This window comes from Macrobrachium rosenbergii, chromosome 4 (assembly GCF_040412425.1).
Source record: "Macrobrachium rosenbergii isolate ZJJX-2024 chromosome 4, ASM4041242v1, whole genome shotgun sequence".
Lineage (NCBI taxonomy): Eukaryota > Metazoa > Arthropoda > Malacostraca > Decapoda > Palaemonidae > Macrobrachium > Macrobrachium rosenbergii.
This window is the reverse complement of record NC_089744.1, coordinates 52,190,376-52,203,538: the sequence shown is the minus strand read 5'-3', so window position 1 is coordinate 52,203,538 and position 13,163 is coordinate 52,190,376. Positions and strand designations below refer to the sequence as shown.

Sequence of the window (13,163 nt, the reverse complement as noted above, 5' to 3'; positions counted from 1 at the left end):
CAGAAAACAAAACCATAGCATTCTTACTATTCTATGAGGTGTAAAAATTACAAAATGGCTGGAGACATGGGTTCTGCAGCCTCTAAACCTACATAATTTTAACAAAAAGAAAGAATCAATAATGTATTACAATACAGTATTAAGGATTTCACTATTATGGATATGGCAAAGAAAAAAGAAATGGATGATACTGGATATCTTTATATAGAAATGGTTGGAGGCTATGGAATTTAGAGAAGCCAGAATGAAAAGGCAGGGTGCTCTGGCCTATAAATACTTTGTTTTGAACAGATTTTTCTTGAACGTTCCTCATGATAAACTACACGCCCTGCAAGTACTACCTAACTAACAAATGCTGCACTGCACTTAAAAGCAAAAGGCTCACTGAAAGCTTGAGTTAATTTGCATATCTCAGGGCTATTTTAATTTCTTAAAATATGCAAGTACTGTACTCACTTTCAAATCATCTAAGACTAGTAGGGATGAAAAGCCAGGAACTTTTATAATCTCATGTGTAGCATGCTTTGTATGTTCCTTTCCAAGTTTGCAGGTATGACTTTCCTTTTTTGAACATTTACCTTCTACTGCATCATCATCACCGTGTGGGCATCCTGAGTCAGAGTCAGAAACACTTGTATCCAATTTGTTCAAATTTTCAAAACGAGATTCTATATCAGAGAACTTGAGGTGTAGCAAATATTGGTCATGTTCCAATGTACACATTGTATCTTGTAAATGGCTACATTTATTTTCGATTACACCAACTTGATTGTGAATATTACCAAGATGATCTATCAGTCTACGAACTGTTTTCACAATGGCTGATTGAACTTTCAGGCGCAAAGGTCTGTATTCCTCAGTGTCATCTATATCTCTCTGACATGACTGCAGTGACTTTGGTGAAAAGGTCACACGACTTTGTCTAGATGGACTTAGAGTTGTCTGTTTTCCTCTGCCTGGGAAGAGTGTCTGTTGTTTGTAAATTGCTTCATCTTCTGAACCACTATATAAGGGAGTGATGCACTCTCTTCCAGTATAATATTGACTATTTCCAGAGTACACTTCCTGAGGTTGTTCAGCTGTAACCCTAATTTCAAGAGGAAAAACATGAATACTGCTTGATCTTGAAATTCTGCTTTTCTGACCTCCTTTCACAGAGCTGTGCCTGTGAATAAATTTGGTAACATTAGCTGAGCATTTAGTCTGTGGTTCTAAAAGATCCTCCTGGCTGCTAAACACGCTTCCATCTGTCTCAGGAATGCCACTGCTGAGGAAACCATCAGTTGCATCAGATTCATCATTCAGTAAATCATCTGAACTGCTGCATCCTACATTCTTAGCAGCAATACTTTTTATAGGTGTTGTTCTTCCAGTATTTTTCTTCTTTCTTAAATGTATTGCTTTACATTCTAACAAATCTTCTCTGCTGCTATAATTGCTGGTGTCTTCTGATGTTTTGGAACTCTGTCTTCGACCATATCTATGATATGTATTAGAGGCTCGAACATATGAATATCTGCAAGGTACTTCTTCCTTAGTAGCATCATAGGATCCAACAGAAGAACAAGATCTTGAAGCTGGATTGGCAGAGTGGCTTTTACCTACCATGTCTGTTATGTTACCAATCCTCACATTCAAACATTACAAGCTATACTTCAACACACCACTGAAACCACTGTCTCATATACATGATACCATGAATTTTTTCCCAACTTATTTCCATGAAAATGAGTAATTTGTTCATTCTGAATTAAGGCAAATCAGAAACACCATCGGCTGTCACTAAGCAATATATTCAGTTGCACTCCAGCCACTTAGTTTGAAATACCATGCTAACAGAGTTTAGAACTGTTAATTCAACAACACTAAAAACAACCAAATCATCCTAATTCAGAACTGAAATCACATACAGATAAGAGAACTCTATACAAGGCAGGTCATTTAGCAATACACTGAAATATCATTTCCACATCAAGAGTACGTTCCAGAAGGTAAAAAATTTCGTTTTATAGAAAGTTATCTTGCAAGTTTCACAGTCTGTTGACCTTTTGACAATTTTGCTTTTTCTTTGAAAAACAACACTTCATTGGATCACTCTCCTAAAGCAAACTTCATAATAAAGAGTTCAGTACTGGACATCCATTTCAACACTGCACTAAAAAATCAATTAAAATAAACTGCTGTAGCACAGGATAATTCTCTTGCAAGTCTCAATTTTTTATTTCTTTTGAGCCACCCATATTTTGGGGCTTTCCGCTATAAAATCCATGGAAATTGTTTGCTAAGTCTCTCTCTCTCACTCTCCCCCTCCCACCACTCAAAGTGTGTTAACCCTCTGAAGACATAACCTAAACCTAGTATTTCTATACTCTCAGAAAACTTACAAGTGCCCTTAAGAAACCTTAATGGTGTATTCTCTCTACTTCCTTCTACTCATACACCTAGGAATAGTTGATTTACCATTCAGGAACCCCTTTGTTTATAATTACAGAAGACAACATTTTTTTTTATAAAATGTACTGTACTTATATTTTTCGTAACTCAGTTTTCCAGGTGACTACACAGTTAGCCTTTTAATATAAAAAAAAATAATGTTTCTTACAGTAAAATGAACTTCTAAATCTAAAAATCTAATGATAGCTTAGTGCATTTCAACACATGACCAAACCTCTTCTATGATAATATGCTTTGCTTACATCTCTTTGTGTTAAGGGACATTTATATATAAAATAGTGTCCCAAGTACTGCAGTCTTTTACCCAGCAACATATGACCAGTTTTTGCTGAAAGTATATCCATTAAAAGACAAAAATTTGTATATCCAGAAAAATGTAAATACTTAATTTAGTATTTATCTTTTAAATACTTACCTCGCCATTATATAGCTTTTATTAAAAGCTGTATAATGGAGAGGTAAGGTTCACTTAAAAAAATGCATTGCAAATTGTTTTTTATGAAGTACCTTAATATGGCAGTCTCATTTTATTTTTTTTTATCTTGAGTCATTCCTTTTCCTTCAATGGGGAATGACTTCTCCTGTTTATATGCTTATTTCTTCTAAACAAAGTCTTTTTATTCTACTTAGTTTTACATCATGGCATCCTTGGATAAGTAACTGTCTTTAATGGAATGCACTTTATAACTTTGGACTATATTATTACAAAAACTGATTTACAGGTATTATATTTGACGCACATAATGAGAATGGTGCTAAATGGAGCCAGTATTTAATTCAGTTATTTTCAGTTTACTTTACTGTTATTTTCAGTCCAGTCATACTTAGATGTGGATACTGATGATATTATTTATCCATTTTTAGTTACAGATTCTGGAAAGAGAATGAGTTCACTACCTTTGTAAAAAGTAAAAGATACTGGACTATAGTATCAGTTTACTAACTTTACAATCAATTTTATTGTTACCAAGGATTTTAACAGAATGGTCATTAAAACAGACAACCTAATAACATCTAGACAAGGCATACAGGAAATAAGAAAAATGGATGTATAAAAATCAGTACAGTTTGATTTTGAAAATTATGCCTAATCCTAAAATATGAAGGGTTATAAGAGTCGAGGAAAATGTATGAAGGAAGAGTTCCCATGTTTGGTAGTAGAAAGGATAGCTAACTGACTGAACACTCCAAAGATTCTGCAAAGTAAATGTGTAACGTGGTTGCCTGACAGACCTTATGAGCTTAACTGAGAGGAGGAAAGACACTCTTCTTGAGCTCAACAGAACAGCAACTCTAGAAAAGATAATGATGATACCTTGAAAGAATAAAAGGTAGGTCACTGATTTGGAGACTTGCCTTTGATATAGTCCTCTTAAGAAAATAATAATACAACCTATATGAAGAAAAGAACCTTGGCAATTTATTTACCAAATTTTATTGAAAACAGATTTAACAATCGGAATTAATGTGAATTTTACAAAACATATCTCAATAAACCAAAATGTTCAAAATGTAGACAAATGTGTATGCCTCAATTATATTTTCAATAAGAGACTCAAGTGATTGGCTGAGAGAAAAAAGGAGAGCAGTTCAGAGCAGTGTGGAATTAAGTGTGAGAAACAGAAGAGAACTGGGAGATAATGGTGTTAGAGAAAAATCTTTGTACACTGAAACCTTAAATACTGAAACTTGCATGGTATCTTCATGTCAGTGCTCATCAAAGATTCAGGTGTGACCAGAATAGAAGTGGGAATGGCAACAAGTGATGCCACAAGGGTTAAGTCTGAGAACAGAATAAAAAACAACGATCAAACAAGCAGTGAGCTGGTCAGAAATTATCTCTGCTCTATTGTACTTTGCCAAACAAATTATTAGTACTTTGCTGAATTAACTAAATCACCATCACCATCATTGAATTTTTTATGAAGGCTATTCCCATAATGGGATTAGACGTGAAATTGGTTATCTTCATGGTCTAGGTATACTTCTACGGCCCTTCTTCATGCATTTCCAGGGCCTTTATCAGGTTTTCATCCTGCTACTTCTATATCTAGCATTTTTCCAACTGTTTCCCCATCCCTTCTCTTTACTTGTTAAACCATCTTTATTAGTGAAGTCTAGTCTATTTTCGACTTGCAGGACACCACATTTCTCCGTTACTTCCCCTCTGTAACATGATCTTCCTACTGACTCTGGACATGCCTTAACTGTAAGTAGTGTATACTTTTTATTTCTTAGATTTTTGCTTCCCTGCAGTTTCAGAAATAGCTTAAGTGTGTTTTCCAAGGAATTTGTCCTTTCATATTGTTTTGATGATGGGTATTTAGGTTTACTGATAATCGTTAACCATTTAGTATTTTGAAACTGGCTCATGAATCACATTAGCTAGAGTAAGGTTTATTTTTTATACTTGGTGTGAAGACTAGGTATGATACACCATACTTCTTCAAACTGTATTCTGTAATTTGTTAATTTTTTACCTACAGTTATGTTATTATTATTCAAGTCCTGCTTCCCTGCAGTAACAAGATGAACAAAGAGCATTGCCCTAGTCATGTCCTCTTTCCCCGCTTATCAGCGGCATCGGTTAAAGGCATTTAACCTGATTTTTGGCGCCAGTAAACGTTTTATCAGCATTGGTAGGCGGCTTATCGGCACCGACTGGCAGTTTATCAACATCGGTGATTTTTGGCGCTGGTCTAAGTGGTTTCTTGACGTCGGTAAGCGGTTTATCAGCGCCAATCAGCACTTATTACCATAAATACTGTGAAGTTCTGGTTATCGACAATTTTCAGTTATTGGCGCTTGGCCAGGAACGGAACCCCTGCCGTTAACCGGGGTACTCAGTTTGGGTTTCCAGATCAACAGAGGAACAGGTAATGTAGTCAATTAGCCAGGTGTAGTTCCATCTTATGCAGGCCAACCCACCCACCTTCCCAGACAAAACAGCCTTCTTCTCAACCACTTTGCCAGCAACCCACCGAGCAGAATTTCTTATCACTAAGGGTAACTCTATGTTTCCATCCTGAAGGAGCAGCTGTTCTCTTAGCATCAGGACAAGATGTAATAGCAGTTACGGCAGCTGACTATCACACCTGTCATTGCTCAACCACTAAAACTGCAACCCAGTCAACCTCCACAACCAAGACTAGATGACATCCCATTCCTAGGGCCCAGTCACCTACATTTATGTTCTCCAGACAACCTAACCTTGGTTGTGACACAGGCAGACGTGGACACCTTATTAGACTCTGGAAGATCTTAGAGGAACAATGACCCTCGTCAGCATTTTAGTCTTATGCTGGTCTAGCCACAAAGTGGACAATCATTGAGACTATGGTTGCTGTGGTTTTAACAGCCCTTGTCAGCCAACAACTAATCCCTCCAACAATAACTATGACTGCAATCAGGACACTGATTGCTCTCCTGGCCAGCCAAAGGACAGCAACATATTGCCTGGGAATTTGACAAAGGATAGTAACTGTGCAGATGCCAAGACACTGCAGCAGTAATAGCAATTCCTGGACCTTAATTTCAGCCACAAGATATAGCAGCAGCAGCCCATCTAATAACCCCTTTAGGAAGAATACTGAATGAACCAGCAAATACCAGGTTGGATTACAAGCTGAAAGAGTGCAAGACTGTGGCTGCATGTCTATGGACAACCCAAACATAACCAAAGACAAGTAGCTTGCTTTAACCCTGTGGGCAAACAACTGTTGGCAACCTGACAAGTGGAAGAAATGCAAATGTGGGACACTTATGGATATGTACTCAACCTCCAACTCTTTCCTTTGTCAAGACTGGGAGCTGTCCTCACCTAAAAAGCATGTGATGAACTAGCTTCTGCAAGGGATACACAACCACAATGAGAATGGCAGTCGATCTTCAGTAGTCTTTCCCTTGCCACTATCAAGTGAAGTTTCCAAAGATTAGCATCATGCATGTGACTCCAGGCAAGAAGCCCACTATTCTTCAGGCAATGACACTGATGACTCTAACAACACCTGCCAAGGGGAGCAAGGTTTAATAATATGAAAACCCATGCGGTTCTGGTCAAACAAATAGATGAGGATGAAGTTTAAACAGCCATGGCCCTGCAGTATGAGGTACTTGACTGACTTGGCAGTACAAGCTAAAAAGGCATTAGCCACAATTCCTCTTTGATTTTCCTCTTCTAAAAAATCAGAGCCCTCTCTACTTCCTTGGTTTTTCAAAATAGTATGAATGCAAATGCCATCTGAAATGCAGGCACCTGGAAGAGCCAATCTATATTTGTTGCATTCTGCATTTTGAATTCAACATATAAGTGGATTAAAATATATTCATTAGGACCAGTAGTAAGCAGCATGCTAAGTTTTACCCTTGTGGATGCATTTGTTTGAAGGAATTATCACCATCTTATCAATTCACATGTAGTGTCTTATGAGAAATAAACTTCTGGGTTACTAGCATCTATGTTTCCCATGATTGGTGAGATTTTACTAATTCAAACAAGCATCTATATAAATAAACAAGCCTAACTTTACACTTCAAAGAGGCTCATCCCTACATATAATAACCCTAAGAACTTTGGATCATGAGCTTTCTTAGGCTTCAAGTACTCTCCTATATCCTTCAGATCTCACTCACCACTATGCAGCATCCTTCACCTCAGTCCTCTCACCTAAATTGTGATTCAGTCATATATGACTGACAAAGCTATGATGAAAAACCAAATATGTTTATGAAACAAAATTGGTTTCCTCATACTATATACTAATTGCCTGAATAATGACTCAACCTCCTTCCAGCCCAATATCCAGAAGAGTGCTGTGTCTAGGCTATATACTGTACAAATAATGGCTTTGTATGATAATCAAATTCTTTTCTAAGATGTTTTTATTAACCAATAGTTTAGCAACCTCTTTCCAGTTTATCTAGGATGTTGCTCCTCTCTTCTTACTATCTTCACAACACATGGTTCACAGTCCTGTGTGTACCCAGCAATGCTCTGCCTCCTCTAAGGCCAGCCATTCTACTTTTCCTTTAACCTGCCATTCTACCTCAACATTATGCTCACCCTAGCTTTCTACTGCAACAAAATGCCTCAAAATAAGAAATCAGTGCATAGAATAATGAACACTGATGTATATTAGCAATGTTCCCTTGTTATTGATATAAAAACAAAAATTTTTATGAAAAAATTAATTATTTGGATACTTACCTATTGTTAAAGTCAGTTTATATCTTCCAGCTCCTGGGTGCAATCCACATTCAAAATATCACCTGCTTACCACCAGGTGGCATTAAGAGTGTTATGTTCTTGTCAGAATTCTTCATGACCTACCACTAAGATGTGGGGAGGCTGGGTGGGTTTCCACTTTAACAGTACGTAAGTATCCAAATAATGAATTTTATTACAAAAATTTTAATTATTTGGAATGAATCTTACATACTTTTTAAGTTAGCGGACTGCTGCACTGAATCAGAATGGTGGATTACTGCAGCCAAAGAAACAACTGCTCAGCCAAACAAACTAAAAGCTTTTTAATGAGCATAAAAAAGCTTCTAAATATTCCTGACTTTTGTGTGATCCTTCCTGTAAAGTAATGTCACCAGACGCTGGAACCACAGCAGGGTGTAAGGCCCTCATAGCGAGACTTATCAGAGGACCTTTACAGGCAAAAAGGATTCTAAATATCTTGTAGAGTACTAGTGACTCCTGTGCCTGAATCTAAAGCCCATAACCAACAGTCCAAAGACAAAAACTACCTTCACATATGAAGGTGTGCTCCTAAACACCAATGTGTACTGTCATGCTCCCAAAATTCAATACCAGGATTTCCTTACAACTAACGATACAAAAACAAGATTGCTCTCAACTTTGGTTTAAGATAAAGTGCCCTGCAGCAACAACAGGACTAAGGGCTTTGCACATCTCATATGAAATTTGAACACTTCACGAATAATGTGCATCAAGAACACAGTTACATCTCCATTGAGCTATGATGATAACCTTCTGAAGCAAAAGATTTTAAAGGATATAAAAAGTCTTGCTTATGGTACAGATGCCATGAGGCTTTACTTTTAAAAACAGTAAAAGCTCAGGAATCAAGTATGTGCACTTACTCAACTAAGCTTCCTATGACATAGGAGTTTGGCCTCCTAACACCACAGTATAAATTCTTTTCTCCTCTTAGGGGTTTAAGCCTGTCCACAAAAATCCTTCGAGCTCTCACTGGACATAACAAAGCCACTTCTTCACTGCTTACTAAGAGTTAAATTAGGAGCTGTTACAAATCTAGGAAGGGCTTTCAACTAAAAGCCCACATACATGAAAGGGCTTGAAGCTCACTAATAGGCTTTGCTGTAGCAAGAGTTAAAAGAAAAAGTGCCTTCAAAGTTCTTACGAGATGCCAAAAGTTAAACTAGGCACTGACACAAATCTGGGAAGGGTTTTCAACTAGAACAAAGCCCACACCCATAAAAAAAGCTTGACACTCACTAATACGCTTTGCCATAGCAAGAGCTAAAAGAAAAAGTGTCTTAATATGGTGGCAAGAGCTAAAAGAATAAGTGTCTTCAAAGTTCTTAAGTGATGCCTTATCCAAAGGCTCAAAATGAGGTAATGTTCAACACTTATGAACTATGTCCAATTTCATCATAAACCATAACAGGAAGATTTGAAATTTCCACCCCAAAAGACTGGAAAACCACCTTCAAATCTAAACTGTGAGTGATATTCCAGTTAGCATGACACAGACCTGAAAACATGTGAAACATCCTTTAATTGCTGAAACAGAAAACTGCTTCGCATAACCTGACATACAGGAAGAACTTAATTAGGAAACCTAGAGCAATAAGGGTGCTGGATATCCCTCTGGACAATCACAAGACCTATAATCTGACCACTGTTATTGATACAGTCTAAGAGTGGCAGGTCTTCTAGACTTAAGGATTGCCTGGCCCCTCTAGAAAAGCCTCCAGCTCGTAACAGATGATTGACATCTCCATGCAGTCAGATGAAGCATGTAGAGGTTTAATGGGATCTTCTCAAATAAGGCTGTCTAAAGAGATCTTTCCTGAAATAGGCAGATGGCGAGGAACATCTACTACACGGAGAGGAAGTTCAGGAAACCGTTCCCTTTGGGCTACCAAGGAGCTATAAAAATCATCCATGTTTTCTGATAAGCTCAATACTTGAGTATTTTCCTCAAAACAGCAAACAGGAAAAGCATAAAGGTCTAGATTCAACCACTCTTGAAGAAAGGCATCAAATGCCCATGCCTGAGGATCCTGACATGGAGGGCAGTGAAAAGGGAGTGTTGTGTTTTGGGAAGTGGCAAACAGACTGATGTACACATGCCCCCCCAAAAGGTTCCACAACTTCTTGCAGACCTATGGAAGAAGAGACCATTCTGACAGAACACCTTGTCCTTTCCTGCTGAGTTGTGTCTCCTTGCCTCGTGTAAGAATGAGGGGTCGAATTGTCGGAATAGACTTGCAAAGCCCATTCCAAACTGCCAAAAGCTCTAGGTTGTTTATAAGCAGCTTGCTTTTCTCTCTACTCCAATTTCCTGACATCAAATGTTTCTCAGAATGGATCCTCAATCTGCCTCTGAGACATCTCAGGGCAATGTGAGGTCTAGGTTCTTGAGGCCTAGAGCAAACACATCAAAATTCTCTCAATAGTGGTAGAAAATTGCCTATCAATCTCTCTGTCAGAAAAACCGAATAAGACTGTCAATTTTCATCCCCAGATAAACAATCAACTTTATCAGAAGAAATATAGATTTGTTGACAGTGATCAAAATGCCTAGCCCCAAAGACACAGAAGGTAACCAAGATCGCCTAAAACAAATTGGCGAGAACTAACCAGTAGTCCAAATACAGTTATACCTCATACATTCACACTTCTGGATTCGCAAAATTTTCATTGGAACCTGACTAATTTGTATCTGGAATTTTTTCACAGATCTGCAAAATCTGTGAAATCCTCGTAAAACCCTGCTGAAGTGTTTGTGTTTAATTTTTGAAGTAATTTATAAGTTTTCATGCTTTTAAGTGTAAAATTGGTGAGAAAAATTTTGTTAATGAAAATTCTACTCTTTTTGGGGAAAAGTTAAAGACATACAAGAAATCAGTAAGAAACTCCTCCAAAACTACTTTGCTTTCCTAAGGAAACGTTCCTTTTCATGTAAAGTACTGTACTGTACCTTTACAAGATGCGATACCCATTCGCAAAGTTTGTTCCCTTTGGAACGCTAATGGTTACATAATTATTAGAAAATACTGTAGTTAATTTACTATTTTGTAACAGTAATTAATGTTAATGTAAATTTAACACAAAGATTATAAAGTTTCTGCTAGTGTTCATAGTAAGTGCATCAGAGCAAATGCATACTGTATCGGGTTTGGGCGATGACATACGCTCCATGACAACACACTATTTGCTGGAAGTTTGGAAGTAGCCAATCACACAGCAGGGTACAAACTTTCCTCGTTGCTGATTGGCTTGTAGCCTCGATGCTTTATTAAATATTTTTAATGTGCATATGTATTCTCTCTCTCTCTCTCTCTCTCTCTCTCTCTCTCTCTCTCTCTCTCTCTCTCTCTCTCTCTCTCTCTCTCTCTCTCTCTCTCTCTCTCTCTCTCTCTCTCTCTCTCTCTCTCTGTGTGTGTGTGTGTGTGTGAGTGGAAAAGAAAACAGCAGCCAGTGAATTGGTAGTGCGTCCTCGACTTACACTGCACTGTAAGATGATTTCCACCGTCACTTACAGTACCATAACTTCATATTGCATCAAGTTACAGCACTGTAAGCGCCGTTACGGTGCTGTAAAACGCTGTTAACAGCGCTGAAAAAGCACTGTAAGATCAAATCGCCATAAGTCAGTGGTGCTGTAAGTCGAACTGTAATTGCGCTAGTGTGGCAAATACCCATTAAGCGATACTGTACTCTATTTTTACGTCAACCATTTATTTCTCTTTTTAAGGGTAATTTATTAAGCTAACTTTTAAATGAAATTAAAAGTGCTTTGGGAGCATGATTAGGGGCATATTGAGGATTTAAACTCTAGAAATAAGCATTTATTAGCATTTTTAGCGACTCATACCAAACATTTGCGATTCCTCCTGATCCATGACAGGTTCTGGAACCTAACCTCGTGAATGTTCAAGGTATTACTGTGTAGAACTTTGATACCAAGTAGATGAGTCAAACTTGCCGAGGATGCCAAACACAGGTGAATACAGTGCTCCCCCACTTTTTTGCAGGGATAGGTTCGTGAACCCACCGCAAAAATGCAAAATCCCCTCTGAAAATGCTTATGAATGCTTACAGCTGTCAAATACCCTGCACCCCTTAAACTAAAATGCTTATAACTGACTGTTTTAACAGCTCACTGGCAAATTTAATAGTTTAAACAAAAATATACCTTAAATTATCATACTACAACAATTTAATATTTCAAATAAATACACCCAAAACCATCACCCTAAAACACCCAGTCATTTTAGATTAACCCAATATAACCATTACTTTTAAGTATTTACACCCCTAAAATGCTTATAACAATGATTTACTAATTTTCAAGTATTAATATTAATGTAAATATAGCAAAATATCTATAAAATATTTAATACAAATTAAATCTTTAATACAAATTAAATAAATCTGTCTTACAGAAAGTTTGACCGCTAATCAAGTTACCCCTGTATAAGTAAGCTTAGACATTTTCTCTCATAGTACTGTACTGAAGTCCTTCTCTTTTCCTTTTACATTGGTAAAAGCAATTACTGTCACTAGTGTATTAAATACTTTTAATGTGCATATGTATTTCTCTCTCTCTCTCTCTCTCTCTCTCTCTCTCTCTCTCTCTGTCTCTCTCTCTCACTGATATATGAGAGAGATTGATTTTTTATGCATGTATGTTTATTTGTTTTGTACAGTATAGTTTTACAGATAAACGTGGTGTACTGTCATTAATTTTTTCATATTTTTCATGCTATAATCATACAACTTTGCATTTCAATAAAAGCAGACTGGAAAATAAAATGAAAATAATTAGTAAATCATCGTACGTACACTTGTCAAGCTCATTCGGGGGGGAAGCCCCAGAATGAGCTTGACAGGTTTAACCTATTAAGCTCATTCTGGGGCTCCCCACCACGGAATGAGCTTGACAAGTTTATGTACGATGATTCGCTAATTATTTTAATTTTATTTTCCAGTCTACTTTTATTGAAATGCAAAAAGTTGTATGATTATAGCATGGAAAATATGAAAAAATGAATGACAAAGTAACATCACGTTTACCTATAAATCTATACTGTACAATACAAACAAATAAACATACATGCACAAAAAATCAATCTCTTTATCTCAGAGAGAGAGAGAGAGAGAGAGAGAGAGAGAGAGAGAGAGAGAGAGAGAGAGAGAGAGAGAGAGAGAGAGAGAGAGAGAGAGAGAGAGAGAGATATTAGTGGTCAAACATTCTGTAGGACAGATTTATTTAATTTGTATTAAAAATTTTATAGTTATTTTGCTGTGTTTACATTAATATTAACCCTTAAACGCCAAGCCTCTATTTACAAAAACGTCTCCCGTATGCCGGCGGCATTCGGTGAGTTAGCGCCGAAGAGGAAAAAAAGTTTTTTCAAAAAATCACAGCACGCTTAGTTTTTAAGATTAAGAGTTCATTTTTGGCTCCTTTTTGTCATTGCCTGAA

The 13,163-nt window shown here is 37.1% G+C and overlaps 2 protein-coding genes across 2 annotated transcripts in view; both read right to left on the bottom strand.

Annotated features, from left to right (window-relative positions):
- The window catches only part of Tmem214 (Transmembrane protein 214), a 111,328-nt gene that overhangs the window by 36,646 nt on the left and 61,519 nt on the right, over positions 1-13,163 (bottom strand). The gene's annotated exons all lie outside the window — the stretch shown is intronic.
- On the bottom strand, positions 418-7,332 carry LOC136836349 (uncharacterized). The gene has a single exon (XM_067100536.1). It carries the CDS (start codon positions 1,606-1,608, stop codon positions 418-420), a length of 1,191 nt encoding a protein of 396 aa, XP_066956637.1. The 5' UTR covers positions 1,609-7,332.

What these genes read in the sequence shown, in the direction of transcription:
- LOC136836349 (XM_067100536.1), bottom strand. Translation starts at nt 1,608, where the DNA reads ATGGTAGGTAAAAGCCACTCTGCCAATCCAGCTTCAAGATCTTGTTCT.